Source organism: Polypterus senegalus, chromosome 1, assembly GCF_016835505.1.
Source record: "Polypterus senegalus isolate Bchr_013 chromosome 1, ASM1683550v1, whole genome shotgun sequence".
NCBI lineage: Eukaryota > Metazoa > Chordata > Cladistia > Polypteriformes > Polypteridae > Polypterus > Polypterus senegalus.
This window is the reverse complement of record NC_053154.1, coordinates 204,614,814-204,640,280: the sequence shown is the minus strand read 5'-3', so window position 1 is coordinate 204,640,280 and position 25,467 is coordinate 204,614,814. Positions and strand designations below refer to the sequence as shown.

General features: G+C 38.7%; 1 protein-coding gene across 7 annotated transcripts in view; it reads right to left on the bottom strand.

The window, feature by feature from the left end:
- Positions 1-25,467, bottom strand: part of LOC120538223 (atrial natriuretic peptide receptor 1-like) — a 369,768-nt gene that overhangs the window by 198,941 nt on the left and 145,360 nt on the right. For all 7 annotated transcript variants that reach the window (XM_039767680.1, XM_039767685.1, XM_039767703.1 and 4 more), the window contains one exon: positions 3,609-3,722. In XM_039767680.1, coding sequence (XP_039623614.1) covers positions 3,609-3,722 — 114 coding nt within the window. The remainder of the gene's footprint in view (positions 1-3,608; positions 3,723-25,467) is intronic.

Sequence of the window (25,467 nt, the reverse complement as noted above, 5' to 3'; positions counted from 1 at the left end):
AGACTTGTACTTGCAATACTTCAGAGGTGGATGAGATATGACTGCAAATGTTGAAAGGATTGGATATTGTGACCATGTCTTGGCTAACATGCCACTCCAGTGTTGTATGAAAGGCAAGGACATTGCCATGAGACAGCCAGAATGGAGTGGAGATCTTCATTTTTAAAAAGAAGGATGAGAGGGTGTATTCAGATTACTAAAGGATCACAATTCCTAGGAAACACTATCCCGGAGTAGCGGAACAGGTACTCCATCTGATTGTTATACCTGAGACTCAGAAAGAAGAAGGTGTGTTCTACCTTGGCCATGGAACACTGCACCAACTCTTTACCCTTACACGGGTACCTAAGGGATAATGGTACAAGGTCCATGCTATATACATGCACATTCTAGATCTTGAAAAAGTGTATGTTATATCCCATGATGTTCTCTGAAAAGGTTCTACAAAAGTATGGGGATCAGAGTCCACTTTTTCATGCAATTCAGATCTTATACTTACAGAACAAGAGCTGTGTTCACATACTTTTCATTAATTCGAGATCATTCAATGCGAGCATTAAATTCACAAAATGTGTGTCTTGTCTCCTCTCCTGTTTCATAGACAAGATATCAAGGTATGGTGAAGGTTTCGAATGTATCCAGTTGAGAAACTATACTGTTTGCAGGTGATGTTGTCCTGTATTTCCTCATGAAATCGTGATTTCTTATTGATGTACACTGGAATATTTCACAGCTATGTGTAGTGCAGTTTGGATGAGAATTAGCACCTCCAAATCTTAGGTCATCATCCTCTCCAAGGGTGGTATGTTCCCAGCAGGGAAACGGAGAGCAGCTGCAGCAAGAGGAGCGGTTGAAGTATTTTGGAGTCTTATTTACAAGTGAGAGCAAAGGATATTGTAAGATTGATGAACTAATCAGTGCACTGCCAGCAGCTAACCCACAGATGAAGCTGTCAATTTTCCAGTTACTCTACATCCCCCATCCTCACGTGTAGTCACAAGCTCTAAGCAGTGACTGAAACAATGAGATTGCTGGTACAAGTGGCCAAAATAAGATTCCTGTACAGGGTTGCTGGGCTCACTATCCATGATAGGGTCATATTAGTGGACCTTAGAGTAGAACTGCAGCTTCTCTGGATCAAGAATTGGTTTGGGCTTGTACTTGGTGTGACCCATGAATACCTTTATTTAGAGCATGGGGCAGGCTCAGAACAAAAAAAAACATTAATTATCAGCACAAACTGTACAACTTTACAGTTGCACAGTATTTCTTGAAGTATTTAAAATGACAACAATTGCTGGGGTTGCCACATCAAACTCTACAGAGACCAAGGTAAAGGAATCACTGAATGGGATGATGTATCAAACAAGATAAAGTGGTGTGTCTGCCATCATCCGCCTTAGCTCCAATGTTGCTGAAATGGAAACAGGCAAATGACCCCACAGCTTAACTTGTCACACTGATAATACCCCTAGAAGGAGTCCCTGTACATTCCACAAAGGTTTGACAACCTAAGCCACTGAAATAGAGATTAGATTTACACTCACAACAAGACAACAATGAAGTTACTTGGCTACCAGGTATGCTTTAAGATCTAATTTGTGCCAAATAAATGAGGAGCTCTTTTGTCTCCCCTGTTCTTTTCTGTTGAGCCTTCCAGATTTGTTTACTGAATATGTTGCAATTTCATCTAAGTTTTTATTTTTAATATCTTCTTCACAATCACGGAAACTCAACCTAAACAAGAGGACTGTATGACACTTGAGAATCCACTTGTTTCAAAACAATTTATCATTGCCACTCAGGGCTATGGAATATATTTAAATAAAGAGGGAAAACAAGGTAAAATTTTCTGAAGCAATCCCTGGAGATGAAGGAATATACAATCTCCATGAAGGAGATCCTGCATTATATAATCAAGCATATTTAAAATTTTTGTTTTACTTGTCGGACTGTGCTGCATTTTTCCTGTTATTTCCTAACTATCATTCACTATTTTCTTAACTGGATCTTTCCAGTATGGGAGCTAGTGAGCATATCCCAGCAGGAGTAAGTGTTGGAAGGTATCCCAGTCCACTTAAGGCATACTCACATTGACACCCACACACACTTAAAAAAGGCCTATTTAGAGTCATCCATCAATTTAACAGCCTATGTTTGTGTTCATGAGAACCAGAGTCCCTTGAGAAAACCTACAACACACTGAGAACATGAAGATATGAGCTACAATCTTATTACACACTGCTGCAAATGTAACATACAGTAAGTGATTATTTTTGCTTATCAAATCATAATAAAGCATTGCTCAAGATATTTCACTGACCAGATTCTTTGTTATAAAGTTAGGGGAGACAAGTATTAAAGTCATATATAAATACTTCTGATTCTTTACACTCAATTGGATCTATAGCATTGTAATTGCCACATGTGCAGAATACAGTGAAATTCTTACTTGAACGTGCTAATCAAATTGCAACACATCAAAACTAGGAACTATAACTACCATCCATCCATCCATCTTCCAGACCTGCTTATCCAGAGCAGGGTGGCAGGGAAGCCAATTCCTGCAAGCATTAAGTGCAAGGTACACCCTGGGCAGGGTGTCAGTCCATCACAGTGTGAACACATAAACACGCACTGGGGCCAACCCACCTAACTTTCAAGTCTTTGGACTCTGGGAGGAAACTGGAGCACCCAAGGGGGGAGCGTGCAAACTGCACACAGGGAGCACTTGGGGGATAAACCGATCACCAAGCCACCCATATGAATACTTTACTTGGAAACTGTCTTCCTTACCTGAAAAATCTCAGAACACATTTGTCACAATCTAGGATTTACAGTATATATTTTGTTTCTTCTGTAAAATAGAAATGGTTATATTCTTGACCTCATAATACATAGATGAATAACTTATTTGATGTTTAATGACATTTCCTAATATATTATTTGTTATGCCTGAAATATGAAACTTCAGTGCATCCACTCATTCTCTAAATTCTACTACTCATCAAAAACAAACAGTGAGCCAAAGCCCATCCAAGGGGTAGCAGTTAAAGGCCAAACATGTCATGGACAACTTCCTGTCCAGCTAGGGCTAGACTCTATCCTGGCTACCATTCTGAAATTAACCCCAAATTGAGTGCCAGTCCATTGCAGGACACACACTTTCACTTGGACCCCATTTAGCTTCACAATAATTTCTTTAGGATGTGGGAGGAAAATCAAAGTACAAACTAGACGTGGAGAGAATGGAAAAACTCCATCTTAACCACTGCACTACTATGCCATCTCTAGGGAATGCTTGCAAATTAAAAATATCAAGCAAGAAATATTAATTCATTGTATGCTATAGCAACAAAAGCAGACCAGTACAGTATATGAAAATCTAGGCCTTCGATCCATCCACTTTTTCCATTACAGGATATCAGGCAGCTGAGCAGTGAGTGATTGCTGGTGCTCTTCTTATGATGAACTAGAATCCAATGCTTGTCCAAATTTCCGGTCATTCATCAATCCATTTGCTAGCTCTCTTAATCTATACCAACATTTCTCAAATAAGTCAACTGAATCACATTTCTCCTTAGAATTCCTTGGAGCATTTCACTCACCAGTGAATTGTTTATTGAGAAGTTGTATGTTTTCAGGGCTCTCGTCTTCACTTCTTCCACAAACATTTCATATTCAGGATTATCGGGCTCCTTATAGGTGATGATCATTACTGCCTGAGGAAATAAATGAAGACATGAAAATGATGAGTTATGGAAAGAGCTCATTAAAAGGAACATGGAAGACAGCTTAGTATAATTAGGAAGGCATTTTTTAAATTAATTAGCAGTGGCAACAACATTTTTGTTAATTCACACAAAAAATTGTATCATAAGGATAACACATAGCAGCCTCTCCTGGTTAAATGATTCATCTTTTCTTCCAGTGAAACTATTTTCGACTTTAAGGGCTTTTGCCCTCCACATTATCCTAAACATTAGTAAAGTTTATTAGAATTCTGAAATGGGACAGTACAGTATAAATCACATTATAATGTAAAAGCTTGAGCTGTCCTCTTCCTGGCAACTGTTGTCACGTGTGTGTACATCGGAGACAACTTAAAAATTCTGAGGAGGGTAATTCCCCACCACTCCAGGGGTTGGGGCTGCATAGATTGATGGCTTTACCACCATCTAAAGCCGGAGAATCTGCCATTTTTTTAGTCAATCACAAGTAGCCTCCCGTCTGAGAAGACGAATTTAAAGCTCATTTGTAAAATGCTTTTTTTCTTTTACAATCATTTATACAGAGTTTGCCTTTGGGTGCCCCAACACTTCATGCTCTTCTTGTGTTGTTTCATACACCAGAATAAAGAGATTCTGAGAACAAATACATGGAAAGTACGTGCTAAAAACGATAAAATGTTATAAATCCTGTTTTGCTTTTTTTAATGTATTTCCATTTTTCATTTGTTTTCCCTGTGTTGCTTTTGAGGTAAATGGTTGTGTCTGCTGTATTATTATTATTCATATGATTGAGTAACATGATTAAGTAGTAATGTTCTGTTTTTAAAAATAAAATTTAAAATAAATAAATTAAGACAAATTAGCATGTGTATCCCTAGAGTCACCCTCGGTCCGCCAAGGCACCTGCCTTCAACTGCAGCCCAAGCCACAATGCACTAGATTCTTATGGCTCCTCTTGCAGGTGATGGGCTCAAGTTGCTTCTTCAAGCTGTGCTCAACCAGGTCCCATGGGTAAAGTAGATTAAGTTGAAGTATCCCGGGGGCTTGTTCACAAGCAAGAGAAGAAGGCAGCAGGAGATCAACAGGGGCATTGGAGTAGTGCTGGCAGTCAATGGACATTGTACTGATCAGTCGTGGCAAAGACAGAGTTTAGCCAAAAGGCAAGGCTCTTGATTTACCAGTCAATTTACATTTCTACCCTCATCCTTTTAACCTGCTCTGTGGTTAGCGTTAGGGTCGTGACCTTTGTGACTCATCCTGGCATTTTAGCAACACCTAAACAAAGATGGCGACAATCGTAAACAAAATTGCGACTGAAACCACCTATATTAAGTTTACAAAGCCTAAACTAAAGATTGTGAAAATGAATAAATCTAAAAAAGCAGATTCATTTGTGAAGGCTAGGGGGTGTCTGTGAGCCCCAAACCCCAAAACACAAGAATACCTTGTATGTAATAAACAGGTCATTTGATTCCCTTTCTCTATCACTCTTGAGCTGTCTCTTTTCCCACCTTCCCCATAGAACCATCTCACCTGGACAAGACAGCACGGTCTCTTTGATTGCGGACTCATGAGTACTTCTGGTGGCATGATGTGGCCAGTTGGAAGCACTTCCTGGTCATAAGAAAGCCAGGGAAGCCTTCCCCTGGCAAGGCCTACTATCATCTGCCAGGAATCCCTACAAGGCTGCTCTTCTGGACTCCAACTCCCATTAAGCCCTGTGGGTGTCCAAACTGGAACTGTTTATGAGGAACTCTGCCACCTATTAAAGTGGGGGATGAACTGCTCCCTGCCATCCTCTACTGCAAGTTCTTGTATAATTTGGGCATCCCAACCAGTACAGTAATCATCAGGCTTCCTAGCCGGGTACTGCCCCCATTTAGTCCACCCTTCCATTATGGCATGTCAGCCTGGTAAGGATTTCACCTCTGCCCTGGGTGGGACACCCAACTGTCCTTTGGGGCTTCTACACTTTGACTCAGAAAACCCTGAACTAGAGTCTTGATTTATCCAAATACATATTACATAATGAAAAAAATACTATATAGTCTATTCAAAACATTAATACAGTGTCTTTCATGACTATATGTCAGGATATGGTGGTTGACACAGTAGCATATTGGCAAGCACTGCCTTACAGATCCTGGGTTCAAATTCTGCACCTAATCTTTGTTCAGCACAGTGGTTCTCAAACTGTGGGACGGGGCCCCCTAGGGGGGCGTGAAATATCAAAAAGGGCGGGGCGAAGATGTGAAAAAAAGAAAACAAGAGTCGAAAATATGAAAAATACATCTATTGAAAGCAAAACAAATTAACTTAAACTACATTCTGATACTAGAAAAATAAATATAGAGTTAGATAAATGTCGATAAAAGTTACGTTGGTATAATAAAATATGCATCTATGATATATCATTAATTAAAAAAGAACAAATTGGTATTAGTGGGCTCCTTTCAAAAAAACGTTATGGGGGCACGATTAAAACTGTTATGAAAACTTGGGTCACAAACACTTAAAGGTTGAGAAACGCTGGTTTAGCACATATTCCCTGTTTCTAACCATATTCTACCCCAAAATGTGCAGTTTAGGTCAATTAGTGATTAGAAATCAGACCTCATGTGAGTATAAATAGGCGTGTGTTTGTGTGTCAGTGGGTCTCCTTCAGGGCTTTTGCCTGCCATGTGCCCAATGATGCCTGGAAAGGCTCCAGCTCCCCTTGTGACCATGAATTAGATTAAGAGGTTGAGAGAATGTTAATGTTAATGTACGGTATTTACAAATCGGCTTCACTGGAAACAACAAACTATCCCAAAAGTAGCTTTGAACAGAATAGAATTGAGGTGGTTTTCTTATTTTTCCTGCACTTCAGCTGGGCATTGAAGTTACAGCAAAACTGGAAATAACTGCACCTCTGACCACAGGAAATGTAAGCAGAATGAAATAAAAAGGGAATGAAAATGGCAGTCGTTGGAGGATGCTGAGTTACAGCTGTATAAACTTGCAGGGTCGGTATAAGCACAGTGAGAGCCTTACATGATTCTCTGAATTTCTGCTTGAATCCCCAGGCTTAACAGGAGGAGGAGGAGAGGTTTGAAATCCCCCCACCCCCAACATTTCATCCTCAAAGTTTGGCCCATCTAAATAGCTGCTAATTGCTGTATTCTTTAGGGAAAATTAAGAGTTGCCTCTCAACGTTTTACTGTGAAAAGGGGGTGTGGATTTTGATGGCCTTCTGTATGTCACAGAGCTGGAACTAACCAGTCACCACTTACGCTCGAGGACCCTCAGCTGCTGTCTCTATCTTCTATGCCACAGATCAGTCGGTATACTAGGTGAGGCCCAGACAAAAACAAATGCATGCAGGGGAGGCCCATAGCCTATATGAGACATGGCAGCCAAAGACATGGTCAGTGACAGATTGTATTCAGGGTGAGGGGTACATCAGCTGGCCACTTGGTGCACCCTCAACAATATGCATTTGAATGCCCTGAACACAGAAGAAAGGTTTGTTGATTTTAGGAGACACTCCTACACTCCTAGTTATAAAAATGAACAGGGTGGAATCATTTCAGTTTCTTGGCACAACCATCACAACTGTTCTTATCAGAAAAGCTCAGCAGCGGATGTTTTTTCTCCATCACCTTAAAAGAGTTTAACTTGGTTTTATCAGGCTGTCACTGAAAGCATCCTTACTTTCTCCATAACAGTCTGGTATGGCAATGCCTCTGCTCACTTGAAACATAAAGCGCAGCATGTTAGTAGAACTACAGAAAAGACTGCAGGCCTGAAACTGGACTCCTTTGAGATCCTGTATGCATCACAGGCCAGGAAAAGTGTTGGAAATATCAACAAACACTACATTGACTTGGGCAACCATCTCATTTGGTTACTACCATCGAGAAAACATTACCAATCGATAAAAGCAAGAACTACTAGACACTAAGTGTTTATTTCCTATTGCAACCCTATTGCAGTCACTATGGCTGATTCATCTGTCTTTTCCTGATTTTTAAATCTCTCCATCCAATCCAAATTGTGTTTTTATTTTCTGTTTATGATTAAGGATTTACTTAAAATATTACTGGGCGGGAGTGCAATACTGCTTTACTAAGTTGTCTTATATACAATATTTGTGTTTTGTGCAATATATTTTCCACTACTATTGTATGTAATGTTGTGATGGTGACATGAGCAGTACATTGTATTGTTCTATTCTATTCACTTTGACATGTGTATGGGTCTAAAACCAAGAGAAATTTCCAGAAGCAATGTGTGCCTGGAATAATATTCAAGTTCAGGTTTTGTCAGTTTTATACATACACTAGCCATGCTACCTGTCTAAGATGGGCTGAAATCTAACTAATCAACGTAGACCTCAGCGTTTAACATTTGCAGTGCACCATCTATTGGAATGTATTTTGTAATGCAGCAGTTCTCAAACTTTCATATTTCATGCCCCCGTTTTCTACCTGGAATAATTCTGTGCTCCCTGCATAACATAAGATAGATGAGAATAACCCATGATACAACTAATAAAGGTATGATACTCAAGCGGTGTCCCGGTATCCTATCATTTTTACTTCCATAAGATTTGCATGTGTTTAGCCAACTTCAATGAAATATTTGCAATTTTTTTTTTTTAAGTGCTTTAATAACTGTTAAAATGCCTTGTGTGGTTTTTGGTAGTACTGTAATTCTAATCCCAAAAACAAAGAATAAATTATTTATTCTTATTTAATTATTTTTTATGTAAAGAAACGATTAAATATGTTTTAATGTTTAAAAATTTTGTAAACGAGGACACCGATGAAGTCCGCTGTTAGTTGTATCATGAAAATAACCCAATACGCAGTAAATTATTTAACGCAATTTGGCAATATCGGCTACGTTGCCAATGTGGTGCAGTCGCGCCGCATTATCACCTGATCTACTGTTACCCGAATGTTCGCGACAGAACTTTCTGGACTGAAAATACGCGACTATAAAAGCAGCAGCAACGGCGGCGCCGCTCGTCATAGAAACCAACTTCAAATAGAAAAGGAGCTCAGAGTGTTTATCTCGAATATCAAACCAAACCAGGCTGTGTACTTTAAAGCAGGCACATATTAGTCATTAGATCTATGCCTTAGAAATGTCTTATTTTAATTTTAGATATAATGCATTTGTTGTGATTATATGCTTGCAAATTTAAATTTAAAAATAAAAATGTAAAAAACTGATTTTGATGTCTTGTTCATTTATTTGACGTCCCCCTTGTACAGCTCCGCCCCCCAGTTTGAGGACCACTGTTGTAATGAGTGTAGTAATAAAATGCATTGCATTTGTCGTTCCAAGAGACGGTGCATCAAAAAATGCATTACTACAAATGTTTTTGATGTGCCAGCTGTTGGAATGACAAGTGTCTCTATTTTTTGCCATTTGGTATGGGATTTGTAAGAGTAGTGTTTATGTTTGCAATACACCGTCTGTTGGAATGACAAATGAAATACTACCCTTATTACTACAAATGTTTGTGATGCACCATCTTTTGGAATGACAGAGACCTAGAAACCAGATGGGTGCAGACCTATAAATACCTGGGAGTGCAGCTAGATGACAAATTGGACTGGACTGCCAATACTGATGCTCTGTGTAAGAAAGGTAAGAGCTGACTATACTTCCTTAGAAGGTTGGCATCCTTCAACATCTGCAGTAAGATGCTACAGATGTTCTACCAGACGGTTGTGGCAAGTGCTCTCTTCTACACAGTGGTGTGCTGGGGAGGCAGCATAAAGAAGAAGGACGCCTCACGCCTGGACAAACTTGTTAAGAAGGCAGGCTCTATTGTAGGAGTAAAGTTGGACAGTTTAACATCTGTAGCAGAGCAATGGGCATTAAGAAAACTCCTGTCAATCATGAAGAATCCACTGCATCCACTGAACAGTGTCATCTCCAGGCAGGGGAGTAGCTTCACTGACAGACTTTTGTCACTGTCCTGCTCCACTGACAGACTGAGGAGATCGTTCCTCCCCCACACTATGCGACTCTTCAATTCCACCCAGGGGAGTAAATGCTAACACTATTCAAAGTTATTGTCTGCTTTTACCTGCATTTTTATTACTCTTTAATTTAATATTGTTTTTTGTATCAGTATACTGCTGCTGGATTATGTAAATTTCCCCTTGGGATTAATAAAGTATCTATCTATCTATCTACACTGATGTTTAGATGCTTATCCTTTTATTAAGATATTTTTAACCATGGAAACTGGTGCCACCTATCCTAGCAGTACTGGGCACAGTGCTGGAACCAACCCTGCATGGGGTAATAATCAATCATTTATAATCTGTCATGCATGTCGTTGGGATGTTGGAGAATAATACATATCTGTATTTTGGATCAGAACCACTAGAATTGATAGTCCATGAGTCTGAGAAGAATCCATCATCATCTATAGATAGAAGGCCTGAACCTTCTGTAACGTAATGTTGATGTAACTTTGCTTGTTTAACATTGGTAGTACGTCACACTTGGTCAGTGGAGTATGTAGTTCTGTTAAAGTTCATGGGGGGAAATGTCCAAGTCGACTCATGTCTGTTTTCACATTGTAATGCGGTTTGAAGCTATAAAAACAGCCCTGAGTTACACAACTGCTCAGAATGATGGAGCTGATTATGCTATGATAGGCCCGGTTCTGCGCTTCATTACCATCTGTCTTTTGTAACTCGCTTTCCTCCATTCCAGTCTCTATGAAGATACGATCACAGTGGCTGTGTCATACATTCTATTTGATGTTTGGACTCGTGGGAGACGTCAAGAAGCTACTGCATTGTTACCATGACAACTACAACAGAGAACAACAGTGATAAACAGAAGCCTCTTAAAATGAGCAAAAAATGTTTTAATCCTACCTGGAGTAAGGATGCAACAAAATACTGAATATGTGAGTGCTGCTGGGCAGCATCATGATGTGCTTATATTTCTGTTTCAAGTGACCACAGATCCAGTGAGGTTTCTGATTCGGATCTTGCTCTTTGGCTTATGATGTAATTCAAGGCTAATCTCTTACTGTTATAACTACACAGCCAGGTATCAATTATGCTAAATTCACCATGAAATGAGTTATGTACAATAACGTACAATGGATTGATTGCAATATTGCAGATCTTGGAGGTTAAAGGTAACTGAGGTGTACTTGACTGGCTAAATATTCATCAATGGCAGAAATTTTGTGGAAATTGTTTAAAAAACTGCGTGGAATTCTGATGTAATATTTTCATTGATCTACCTTTAATAACACCATTTTCTTCAATGTCAGACTTTCAGGCTAACCCCTCAAGTAATAATTTTATTTTTGACTAGAATTTCGCTGTTACATCTTTAAAGTGAGATCCCAGCAGGGGCCCCAAATACTGTAATGATACAAAAAAGGAGTTGGGCCCTATGGCATTCAAGAAGTAAATGACAACATGACATCATAAACAGGGAGCACTGTGCCCCAAAATAATGGACGGAGCCCTAAAGAAATAATTACTCCTCAGTCTTATAAACTCACTGGATTGAAAAAGAATTGAGACCCTTTCACTTTCTGAACACTTTATTATGTTGAAGATTTAATTTTAAATGTTTAAATTTGCCATTTTTGCCCATCAATCTACACTCAATAACCCACAAGAGCCAAGTGAAAGCATTTCTAGAAAGGTTTGCGAATTTTTAAAAAATCAACAACTGAAATCTCTGATTCATTGAAGTATTCAGATTCTTGACTCTGTATGTTTTAGATACCATTTGGCAGCAATTACAGCAAGTCCCTACAAACCCGGCCTAGCTGAATTTGGGCAATTTATTCCATTCTGCCTGGCAAATCCAATCAAGCTTTGTTAAACAGGATGGGATGCATCTGTAAACTGCCATCTTTAGAACGCTCTACACATGTTCTATGGGCATTAGCAGGGCCACACAAGGATGGTCAGAAACGTGTCCTGAAGACAATGGGCTGTCTTGGCTGTATGCTTCAAGTCATTATCATGTTGAAATGTGGAACACCACCCCAGGCAAATGTCACATGCACTCCAGAGCAGATTTTCCTCAAGAACCTTTCTGTTTTTGGTTGCATTCATCCTTCCCTCTGATCTGACCAATCTCCCTGTCTATACTGCTGAGAAGTACCTCTATGGCATCATCCGCCCACCATACTTCATTGTAAGGATTGTATTGAGAAGGTAACGAGGAGTGTCTGGTCTTTGCCAGTCATACTGATTCGAATTCTGCCAAAAGAGTCCAGTTTGTGTTTCAGCAGACCAGAGAATCTTTTTCTTTATGCTCTCTGGGTCCTTTAAACTGTCACATGCTTTGTACTCAAGAGTGGCTTCCATCTGGTTGATGGAGTGTTGCTGAGATTGTTATTTTTCCAACAGGTTCTCCCATCTCAGCAGAAGACATCTGAAGCTCTGTTACAGTGACTGTTGGGTTCTTGGTCACCTCCCTCACCAAGGCCCCTCTTGAAAGGTTACTCAATTTGGCCAGACAGGTAACTCTAGGAGGTGTCCATGTGGTTCCAAACGTCTTTAATTTGACAAGTATTATGGCCACTGTGCTCCTGGGAACACTCAAAGCTTTAGAAATGATTTTATCCCTCAGCCTTGATCTATGCCTCACCATAATTTAATTGCAGAGGTCTACAGAGAATTCCTAGGACTGGTTGGCTTGGTTTTTGTCCATCGCATACAATGTAAATTGTGGGACCTCATACAGTATACATAGGTGTGTGTCTTTCTACACAATGTCTAATCAATTCAATTTGCCATCATTGGACTCCAGTCCAATATCCCAAGGATAATTAAAGCAAACAAGATGCATCAGACCACAGTTTAGTTTGCCACAGTAAAGGGGCTGCATATCTCTCTATTATAATAAAAAATTTCTGGGACGAGACGAGAAGTTTTAGCCTGGGACAAGACGTGACTTTTTCAGAGAGATACTTTAATGTCCCGAAGAGACTTTGTGCCAAGAGATTTAACCACACCTGGGGTCGGAAATAGAATACAAATAGTATATGAGAAAGTAGAACGTTGTAAAGAATTCAAAAACTTTGACGCAATACACATGCAGAGCAGGTTAGAGATAATGAAAGTACTAAAATTTTAAAGTCTCAAAAAAAATTGATAGTAAAGATCTCATTAGTGCAAACAAATGGAAATTATTACTCGGTGAAATAACAGAACAGCGAAAAGAGATAAATATACTTTTCGGATTTAAACTTTAAGTCAGAGACTTGTAGATCGTCTAATTCATGTTGCCATAAGTGAAAAGTAGTGTTTCTTCCCATTGAAGAGGTGTATCCATGAGAATTTAAAGATTTGTTGTTTGTTGAAAGTGAAATCCACATGCATTAGCAGCAGAGACGAGAAGTGGCTGGCGTGTATTGCAGGCTGGGTGGGTTGGCAAGCAAAGCGAGCAGGGGGCTAAGCCCCCTAAGTTTGTATAATATAAAAGATTTCAATTTTTGATTTTTAGTAAATTTGCAGACCTTTCTGAAAATGCTTTCACTCTGTCATTATGGATTATTGAGTGTACATTTATCGTCAAAAATGGCAAATGTATCCATTTAAAATTAAATCTATAACACAATAAAGTATTCAGAGTGAAGGGATCTGAATAATTCCTAAATCCACTGTAAAAGGCGGTCTTTGGGGAGCAACAGGAGGTAGGCCAAGAGTACCCACACAGTTAGTTGGCATCACAGAAACCTGGCAACCTGTGGCTTCCTGCTTCCCTTTAGGGTCAACAAACTAAGGGGTTCCCTGCTTTTTTAACAGAAGGTTGGGGTCCAAGATATGCAGGACAGCTCCAAGTACTGCCTGGGCCAGTAGTGACAGCCTGGTGTCTCCCAAAAGCAATTCCAGACTCTGCCTTAAAAATGAGTTCTGGTCACCAAACCAGTCAGTGTGGAGTGAGCTAGAAAGGTTTGGCAAGCAGTCCAATGTTGTGAGGAAGAGAGTCCATAATTATACTGAAAAATGTACCAAAAGGTTAGAAAATTGGTCTATGAAAGGTTAATAAAACATTAGGACCAATGTAAGTCAAAGAGATAAGCAGATGAATAGTCAAAACACTTGTGGGGGGCCAGAGCCAAAAAGTCAAGTCAAACTAGTGAATAACACCAAGGTGTAAATCAAAACTCAGTAGTCAGACAGAATCAGCACAAAAGTGCTAACCATTACTACAACAGCCTTTCCCTAACTAATCTGAATTTGTACTTGACTGTCAAAGTGTTTTGTTAATCAATAACGAAATATTGTAAATCATTTGAGCGTAATGACATTTGATTCAAGACTGGCATATGATCAAGCGCCTAGCCACAAGAGTCACTGACAGCAACATGGAGTTCAAATACAACCTGGAATGTTGATTATCATAAGGAAAATCCATCGCAAAATGGCACCCAGCTGACATTATAAAAATGAAATTAAAAAATCTTACATTAATATGACAGACAGATTATAGCACATACTGTAGGAGGGGAATTATAGAAAGGGAAGTGTGGTAGACACCCCTTAAATTGAGTAGAATCCTGAACTCGGTTAGGAGTTAGAGGACTGGGACAACTAGTATTTGGGTGTTTGTCTTTTGTTTATGTTGCTACTTACAGGTTTCCTTGTACTTTTCCTTATGGATTTTATTTTATTAATAAAGTACTCTTCTTTGTACTTCTTGATGAAATATATTATACGTTTGCAGACTGCTAACAAACACCTGCTATTGGTCATAATGCATAACCTAGCAGTCAAAAACTAGTGAGGGGCATATCAGGTAATGTGTCACATAAATCATTTCATAGGTTCATTATTGTCACATGTACAGATGACACTGAAATTCTTATTTGTGTTTTCTAATCAACATGCACCAGTTGAACTTCAACCTGAATTAGGGCAGCCTGTTACTCAAAGGGATATAGTCAGGTATGTAGGCACATTACCATGGTAAGATCATGGTAGAACATTAGAACAATCTTGACAAGAACAGGCTATTCAGCCCAACAAAGCTCACCAATCCTAGCCACTTAATTCTTTAAAATAACATCAAGTCGTGTTTATAAAGTCCTACTGTCGACTACACTACTTGTTAGCTTATTCCAAGTGTTTATAGTTCTCTGTGTAAAGAAAAACTTCCTAATGTTTGTGCGAAATTTACACTTAAGTTTCCAACTGTGCCCACAAGTTCTTGATGAACTTATGTTAAAGTAAGAGTCTCAATCCACTGTACTAATTCCCATCATAATTTTAAACACTTCAACCATCCCTCCTTTTTATGTCTTGTGGAACAGGCAATTTTTACTACTGACTTGAATCGTAGTCTTCAATGGAAATGGCGTGCCGGCTTGCAGTACAGGCATTTTAGGAAGCCACACTGATTTTTCCTAGTGAAATGTTGAATGTCCATCTGTCCCCATGATGCAATGTAAAATAATCACTTGTGCAAGGTGATGAGATCTTTTATGTTTTATCTTATTCAGAGAGGACACGTGTCAGATCTCTTAAGCATGGCACTGCATTAAAGAACTGCCTAGGGCAACATTTGAGCTCAAGTTGGCTCTGATCTAAATTATGCATTATTCTAAAATAATGTGTTTAAAAGTGTGATGTAGTCGTAGGAATTCAGAAACCTGAAAATATTCAAAGGAAAAAAGTTAAAAAGGGAACACTTTGATGAAGTTAATTGGTAGTCAGTAACAATACTGTATGTCATAAAATGAAATGAATAATATAACGCACAGGCGCTTTCAAATAGTTAAAATGTCACGCTGCAGCTTCACTTGCAGCTCATAAGCGTGTTTATGTCAGAACTCAAACAAGTGCATAGAAAACTTATCCATACCATGAGAAAACAGGTCCAGGAATATGTAAAAAATTACAGTAGTATTTACAGATCCTTTTTCTTATCACTAACACCAAAGATGCATCAGAAACACATGTTTTCATATTTCAAAGCTTTTGCTGCTTCATTGGTAAGTTTTTTGGCTTTTATATTCCGGTGGTTCCCCATGCGTCAATACCTCCATTGTAAAGTGGCAGTGTGAGTAAGGCATTTTTTAAAATGTATAGAAAATGCTTAACTTTACAACACAATTTATAGAAAATACTTAACTTTACAACACAATTTTGGGAGGCAAATGCATTTATACCATGTTTGTGAAAAAATAACTTTGACTTAAAACATACCAAACTTATCCTTTAAGGTGACATAGGTTAAAAGAAAATGAGTCATATTTTGAGTAACATAACCCACATGGTCAAGTCCAAAATTGAATAGGATATATTATGTGATTTTAATATATAAAGTGCCTATAAAAAGTATTCTCCCCCTTGGAAATTTTCACATTTTATTGTTATACAAAATTGAATTACAGTGAATGTAATTTGTTTTTACCAACAGAAAAAGACTCTTTATTGTCAAAGTGAAAACAGAATGCCGCAAAGTGATCTTGAAAAACATAAAATCCTTGACTGCATAATTATTCAGGTCAGTATTTAGTAGATGCACCTTCGGCAACTATGACCGCCTTAAGTCTGTATACACAGGTCTCTAACAGTTTTGTACATCAGTACGCTTGCTCATTGTTCTTAGATATCAGGCCTAGCACAGCCATCTCATCAGCAAATTTGACAATGCTGTTAGAGTCATGTACAGTCATACTTGTAGAGGGAGGACAGCAGAGGACTCACAACACAGCCCTGTGGAGCTCCTACAGTATGTTGACAGTGAAGGGTAAACCACTTGGGGTCTACCTGTCAAAAAGTCAAAAATCCAGCTTCACCATGAAGTACTCAGGCACAGGCCCCTAAGCTTGATGATGGATTATTTTGTTAAATGCAGAGCTATAGTCTACAAATAGCATTCATACATACTCCTCTCTCTTGTTGTCAGCTGTCAAGATGGACCAGAACTGTATGAACGATCAGGGTGATGTCATCCTCTGGGGATCTACTGGAGAAATATGCGAACTGAAATGGATCCAGTTCTTTTAGCAGAGAAGAGCATATATGATTTTTGACTAACCTCTCCAAGCACTTCATTGCTATAGGCATTAGTGTGACAGGACAAAAGACATTCAGGCAGGATGAATGTGATTTCTTAGGTACTGAGACAATTTCTAAAGCATGTTGGTACGACAGGCCCACCAATGATTGTACAAAGCTGCTTTCTAATTGTCCATATTCCCAGACATGAGCTCTGAATTATATGCTGTAGTGCGAAGGTTCAGTGCTTCGTGAATGGTGTTTGTCCACCCAAAGCTTCTGGTTCGGGGAACTCATGATGATGACTTTTGGTCTGATTTCATTTGTGAGAAATCTAATATAGCTTGTTACAGCTTCCATAAATACATTGATGTCCTCATCTGAATATTTCCCAATTATCAACTCTCAGAGCATTCTGGAGAATTGCCTCTGAATGGTCTGTTCAGTGTGTAACTTCACGCATGACTGGAGCTTCCTGTGTTATACTTTTGTGTTGTACCTGGGCATAAGAAACATGGCAGAGTGGTCAGATATGCAAAATGGAGGCAACTTCTTTGCCTTATAGTCCTCTTTAAACCACATATAGGAATGGTCGTGTCCTGTCCCCTCTGGTAGAACATGTAATGTGCTTCTAAAAGTTTTGCATTACATTTTTTGAGACTAGCTTTGTTGAAATCACCAGCCACGATGAGGGCAACATCCAGGTTATCCTTCTGGTGGTGACTAAGTGTTTCATGTTTGTATTAATAATTTAAAATGCAACTTATAATTTACTTTTTAGTAAGTTTATCTTTTAATGAATAAAAAATGCTTATATCAGTGAGCTTTCTAATGTTGAGTAGATGCACTCAGTTCTTCACAGCCAGTACAACAAAGTTCTAACTGCAGATTACTGTTCATGAGCTGTATCTAGAAAGTCACTTGATTTGCAAAGAACACACACTCATATTTCATGAGGGTTGCTTACACAGTGTCGTCAAATGAAAAGAGTGGCAGCAAGCTGAATTGCCACCTTCATACCGCTAACACTCACGTTTTAATTTTCTGACTGTCAGATTTTAAACACATCATCTCTTGATCGACATCACCTCACCTGCTACGTATTTTCTGTTTGCATTTGCTGGTTACAGCGTGGAAGAGAAGAGCACACAATTAGAAGCACTCATGAGGCAGAAAATGCTCTAATAAGGTGAACTGACAGACACTCAAATTATGAGATAATTATGCGCCATTACATTAATGCAGTGTTAAACATCACTAAACATGAAAGTGTGGAGGATTGGCCAGTGCAAATGATGTGTGACTACAAGTCAGTAACATCCAGGAGTCTGTCCAAGCCAAATGTGCTGGTTAGGTGAGTTACAGGTTGAGAACTTCTGATTTAAACTCACCCCAGAAATGATCCTAGGGTGGACTAAAATAGGCTACAGCCTGCTTCAGACTTAACAAGCTTGGAATTAACAGAAACTAGTGAATGACTTAATGGCAGCAAGATGCTGGAGGTAAGTGATTGTGAATTAGAGATGGAAGGTGAGAGTATTGGGAAATCAAGGACTGGCAGAAGCTGTTTACAAAAATCCCAGACTCTTGAAGCACAGGGCTCAGAGCACACCCATGTACAGGGCCACAGCAGAGTCCAAACTCTGTAATGGCATATTAAAGGCTGCCATTGTGCCTTCATACATATGCCAATTTGAGGGGTAAACATACAGATAGGAAGAAGATGTATGTGTAAATATTAGAATTATCTAAAATGCAGTAGTATGAAGTTAAGATGAGAGGCAAAGCAAGAATCAAAATTTTATTTTACTCAGGGGAAAATGTAGGTGTAGGAAGCAACATAAGGAGATGACAGAAAACGTAATCCCAAAGCAGGGCCAAAGCAATCTAAGCAAGGTACAACAGACATGAAATAAAAACATGCCAAAAAAGAAGAACTTTACTTAAGGGAACAGAATAAAGCAGCTAGCTATCCAGCACCTTCAAACCCTCCAGAATTATATTTAGTTTTACAGAGTACAAATAGTTGCATGAAGGACACAAGATCTGATCTAGATGTCTGGCAGATATAAATATGGAAGTAGTTTGTTGGTCGTTCTGAAAAAACCCTGAAGATTTTCAAAAAGCCAATAGCTTTCTTCTTCTCTCAACTGCTCCTTTTAGGGGTCACCATCTTTTTTCATAATTTCCTTTCCTCTGCATCTTGTTCTGTTATATCCACCACCTGCATGTCCTCTCTCAACAAATCCATAAACCTTCTCTTAGGCCTTCTTCTTTTCCTTTTACCTGGCAGCTTCATCCCTGCAATTCTGAAAAGTCTAGTCTTAGAGAAGCATGTAAGCACTCTTATGTTCTTAAGAGAGTAGCTGCTTTAGGGCTGTTAATTTGAATACATACCAAATATTATCATATAATATATTCGTACATTTTCAAACCTTCTTAATCACTTGGCTTATGTTAAAATACAATAAAGCATTCTAAAACCCACATAATCAAATTGAAAGCTGCTTGGGAGGCCAGAATTTATTCTGGCCGCACTGAGTGCATAGCAGGAACTAACACTGGATGGGGCACCAATCCATGGAGGGCCCACACATTTATACACCCGTATACAACCAATTAAAGCCACTAATTAGCTGAAATTGCACATCATTGAGGATGAGATAGGAAAAGCAGAGTGGCCAAAGGAAAACCCACATGGATATGAAGAGAATGTGCAAACAGCACAGAAACAAGAAATAGGCGTTCACACTCAGGACAGTGGATCTGTGAAGCAGTAGCACAAATAATTGAACCACCATGACACATTATATTATACTAGCTGTGTAAGCCCGTGCTGTAAAAATCTTCGGCTCCTAGAAACCATGGATTCTGGCACTTCAATCACTCAATCGCATCAGTTGTGCATTAGCAGCTAAGCAAGGTTCTCTTTCCTCAGTGGTTTCATTTTGCCAACTTGCTTGCCTCCATTGTCTATCGGCGGCTCAGCAAGTTTCTCTTTTCTTGGCGGTTTCACTTTGGTGACAGAGTCGCTTTCTTGGAGCTTCAAACTGTAGCCTTGCACTTCCGGGCCGGACAGACAGACACACACACACACACTTCCACACGTAAACGTTTATATATGATTATTTTTTATTATATTTGGAATAGATTAGATTAGATTAGATTAGATTAGATTAGATTAGATTAGATTATCCATCCATCTGTCCAACTTCTAAAGCCATTTTATCCTTCGCAGGGTTGTGGATTATATTATATTATATTATATTATATTATATTATATTATATTATATTATATTATATTATATTATATTATATTATAAGACAGAATATTATATGTGCATCCAATTCACAGTAGTCTTGAAGTAAGGAAGACAGAAGGATGGAGATAAAGTAAATCTACTCACTTATCATGGAGCTGGAGCTTGGTGATGTGTTGCATGGTGTTTAGCATGTGCAAGAAAGCATTTCACTGCACTCTGACAATAATGAGCCTACAGTCTGTACCTATGGGTTACTTTCCGGGTTGTGTGAACTTTATATTTCATTTTTGTCTGACCTTGGACAAACTTCTTGTTAAGCAGAATGGTTTGGTGAGAGTGACCACCAAGAGCTGTCTTATACTGGATGTTGCTCCAGTTCTCCAGGTCCAGATACTGAAGCTGAACTGAAATTGAATGGATCAGATATTATTGTACTCTCCAAATGTGAACAGGAAGACAATCCATAGTACAGCACACTCATATACAAGCCCACACTCATTCTTTATAGGTCAATTCACAATCATCAATGAATCACAGATCTTTTGGACTCAGGAGGAAAACTGGTATTTTTAGGAAAACCCATGTTGGCATAGATAAAATGTAGAAAACACTAGTCACCAGTCCATGATTTAATCCTAGCCTTTTGGGAAGGCCTAGAAGGCATCCGCACTAATCACTCACTCACCCATAATGATTGAAATTAGGATAGCATGGCAGTGCAGTTATTAATGCTGATTGCTCACCTGTCCAGCACCCTGTGTCCAATCCAACATTTGTTCCCGTATTTATCAAGCGTCTCAGAGTAGAAAAATAGTCCCATTTGGCTCAAATATTTCAGAGTAATATAAATTTGCTTTTACTCTTAGGAGTAGGAGTACAAGCATTTTATCAGTTTTCCTGCACCTAATTTAGGAAATTACTCTTAACTTCACCAGGATTTCTGAGAGCTTATGAGCTGTCCTAACTCTCTACAAGCTACAAGAAGACTGCACTCAGGCAGACATCAATGCATACATTCTAGAACAGGCTAAATGTTTTAGAAATGTTGGGCAACAATGAACTTGTAAAAAAAGTATTGATTTGACAGAGATGGAATAATATTCATAGCAAATCTTGTATGTTACATGATCATTTCATCTATGCAGAGAAGCCATGTGCTCTCAGCCAAAATGCAAACATTCTTATCATTAAGTTTAAAATGAAACGTTCCAATAGAAATAATTTGGGAAAGTCACAACCAACCATTTCTCACATTTTAAATCAAACTTTGAACACTCGTCCAACACATGAGGTAACACGTGAGGAAATGTAAAAGCAAACACATGAAGATCATTGCCCAAAGTGTGAATGAGTACACTTGTGTGAATTACAAGCAATATCACATGATCAACAGACAGGTGGTTGTGGGTGCAAACTGTTTTGTAGTAGCCAGCAAATTACCCTGAAGATAAGTGGGGCTGGATAGTTGATTGACAGCAAAATATATCGCACAGGTATGCTGAGCCCTGCAATCCACATTATACTTTACAAGCCTAGAAAGCTTCATGAAGCGAACCAAAAACTCCCAGGGCATTGGCAGAAAGAAATAAGAGGGGACCATGGAGAGGGGCATGGTACATGACACAGAGCGTTGATCAAGAACAGTAGAAGTGTGAAAATGACTTCAGAGATGGCACAAGAATAGTATGGCTACTTTCAGTAACTGTTATTTTAAAAGGCATGTTCAATGGCCATAACAGCAGGAGGCTGATTCTTCTGAAAGTACAGTTGTGGATCTTTTATTGTTAAGAAAACATGCCCATTATCAGGGTTTACACTCATTCGGTGTGTGCCTCAGTATATTTATCTTTATGCTTGTTACAGTATTATTCTAGATGTTCTTTCAAAGCAGCAACAATTACATGCAATTTAGCACAATATCTTACTATGTTTTCATTCTTCATCTTCTTTATTTCTTCTTCTCCTACTACTTAATTATTATTATTATTATTATTATTGTGGTGTAGCTTGTATCAGAAACCTATGAAACATCATCACGATCTCCAAGGAGACTACTAAACTCCTGCATGAGTGCCACTTTGCAACTTGAGGTGTTATAAAATCATGACGTCATTCATTCTCAAATGTGAACTTCTACTTCTAGCCAAGAGTAGGTGTAGGATGATTCACAACTGCTTCTCATGCACTACTCTAATGTATGACAAATTCTTATTCAACTGTAGTCAGACTTTTAGTGCAGTTCCTAGGAGCAATTCTGAGAGTCTTGGTAAATATTTCCCATACTACCTTTGCACAGTTTACATGTTCTCCTCATGTGGAGTTTTCCACATGTCAAACATATATAGTATGCCAGGTTTTCAGTTCTAAATTTGTTTGTATGAAAGGACCCTGTAATTGGACTCGTGGCCCTTCCAGTGTCACTTTCTGCCTTGATGCTGCCAAGATAGACTAACACAGTTATAGGGCCCTTTTATCTACACATCCACACAAGGCCAGATAATCTAATAGATAAACACAGAAAGAACATACAGAATTTGCACAGACAATGACTAGGCACAGGATCAGAGGCGCAACTAAGGTTTTCAGTGCCTGGGGACAATTGAAGATTTCGCACCCCCTACTGTTTGCCAAAATGCAATGGGGAAGGGAAAGAAAATTTTTAAAAATGTATTTAAAATAATAGTATTTTAAGAAAAAAATTTCATATAAGTCTCCGAAAATGATAACGCCACCTCGTGTTCTTTAAAATCTAAATCTGTCATTAGTTTTTTTAAGAAAAAATTCATTTTCCACATTTGAAAATGATTTTAAAAAAAGTATATAGCAAATTATAAAGAAAAATAATTATATATTTATAAAAACTGCATTACTTACAATTTATTCATACGAAAATATGATGGGGAAACGTCTAGACTTTTGCAGCCATCTACTAGAATACTTCACCACAGCCCAATCAATTTTCTATCAAACACATAAACACAAATCACTTGGCACACAGAAATGGCGTTTGCAACAACTTAGACAATGATACACTAATGCCTCATGTCAGTCGCGCAACCTGTTTAATAATGTCAAAAATGTTGCTGGGTGGGAGTCAAGAATGTTAGAGTAGTGGAGGGGATAAATTATTGTCTGTTGGGTATGTAGAACTAATACGTGCTTCAAAATCAGACAGAGACAAAAAACATAGGAAAAAGATATCCTCATACTGATGGAGTGATGGACTGAGTATGCAAATGTTTTTATTTACTTTTTAGTGCATTTAAGAATGGAAAACATTTCATTCTAAAATTTTGTAACATCAATTTGGTGCCCCCTGGATGCTGCGCCCAGGGACAGATGTCCCCCCTTGCCCCCCAGCTACACCACTGCACAGGATTCAAACCCATAATGCAAAATTCCAGAAAGTACAGCCCCAGATACCATGTACCATGGTGTCCTAGATTAGATTAGATTATATTAGATTAGATTAGATTAGATATCCATCCTTGTAATTTGTAATATGACAGCACAGGGTACAAAACAAGAACCAACACGGGATGTGTGCCAATCTATTGCTGTACACACTGGAGCTGCTAATTCATCTAACACATGTTTGGGATGGAGTCTGTAAAACTGACAATCCAGGCGTGGTGGACATTAGGATACAGGAAGAGTGTGAAAATTCGCAAGAAGAGTGACCAGACTGGGGTTAAATCCATAGACTCTTGAGCTGGAAGAAACCAATACTCTAAATTTAGTTTAATTGCTCTGAAGAAGCAGCCTATTGAGGAGTTCAGAGCAACACCAGCAAGACTTGTGTTAAACCCTTCTGTTATTCTTTATTTGGGTAATGCTACACCTGCAGCACAGTGAGGGTCCAGAGACTCCAGACAGCATTCTCATTTCACATTAGATTGATTGCTTACTTCCATTGCTTGAAAACAACATGGAGTGTATTAACTAGAGGCCCAGCTCTCGCCTATTGATTCTGCTTTTCTGTTCAACTCTTTCCTGAAATCAAAATTGCCTGGATATTTTTAATCTGTTCTCCCGGGATTCTTCTAGATTTGAGCTTTTGTTGTCATTTTAAGCATTTAAAGATGTTTACAATGTTTACATCTTGAAATTGCCTCACTTCATTGACTTTCCAATTTGGAGTCTTTGAGCTTTCAGTACTCTGTAACCACTGGCAGCGCTTTGGTTAATGGCTTCCTGAAAATGAGGTGCCATGAAAAGCAAACATTTCCCTCAAGGAGAAGAAAAATAACTTTTGTTTTCACAAATGCAGGCTAGACTTGGCGGAGGCTGTCTCCCTCTTGTAAGTGGGACATTTTTTCACACGTGACCTGCTCTGTCACTCCCCCACCATCCTGGCTCAGTGACCACAAACATGACTGTTTCACCTCGGTACAAATTTCTGACTTGTTGAATTAAACTCACAAGAGAAATTCATCAGAACATTACAAAATACAAAATGCTAGAGGCAACAAATGAAGAAAATTATTGGGAGTTACACAGCTCCGGCCTGGTGCATAACTGTGTTTTTCCGAATGGGGTGTACACTTAAGGGAATGATAAATAAAATATGTCCAAAGATAGCTCATTCTTTGCTTAGGTTGATGGCCATCCAGGGCACTATCATTGATCTTTGTCAAAGTGTACCCCTGATGACCAAACACACCTATAAAAACAGTCGAAAAGTATTAGCTTTAAAAATATTTTAGTGTCAAACTATGGCAGGATTCCTCAGTGTCAGTGCTGGAGGCAGACTCCTCTCGCATCAGGGTGATGAGGTCACTTAGCCACTCAGTAAAATTGGTCCACTCCTTAATTTTGCTACAGTGTTATTTCCCATTTTAAGATTTACTGATTGAGGATTTATCAAAAAATGACCACTACAGTATATGTTGAGACAAAAACACAGAACTGTACCTGAGAGCTACAGGACATCGCTGTTTAGAAAAAACATATAATGAGGTTGAAATGAAACAAGGCAGTGCAGATATTCCCTGAAGGGACTGCTTCCTGAACAAAGACAGATAAGTTACATATGGAGACCCTTTTGATTTTAGACCCCATCTACACTACTATATTTTTATTTAAAAACACAGACATTAGTCTCTGATGTTGCCTTGCGTCCACAATACCCTGGCATTTTCAAACCCTGAAAACAGAGACTTTTGAAAATGCTCTCCAGAGCAGTACACCTCTACAAGCACCGTCTCAGCATTGTGCCGTGGATGGATGAAAATTCTGATTTTTGAAAACTCAGACTCTAATTGTGCTCGATAGATAGATAGATAGATAGATAGATAGATAGATAGATAGATAGATAGATAGATAGATAGATAGATAGATAGATAGATAGATAGATAGATAGATAGATAGATAGATATGTAGCCCTTCCCTGATTGGATCGTGCTTATTACAACATATTATTATTATGTTATTATTATAACGCCTCATTCCCTGATTGGTCACCTTTGACAGAAG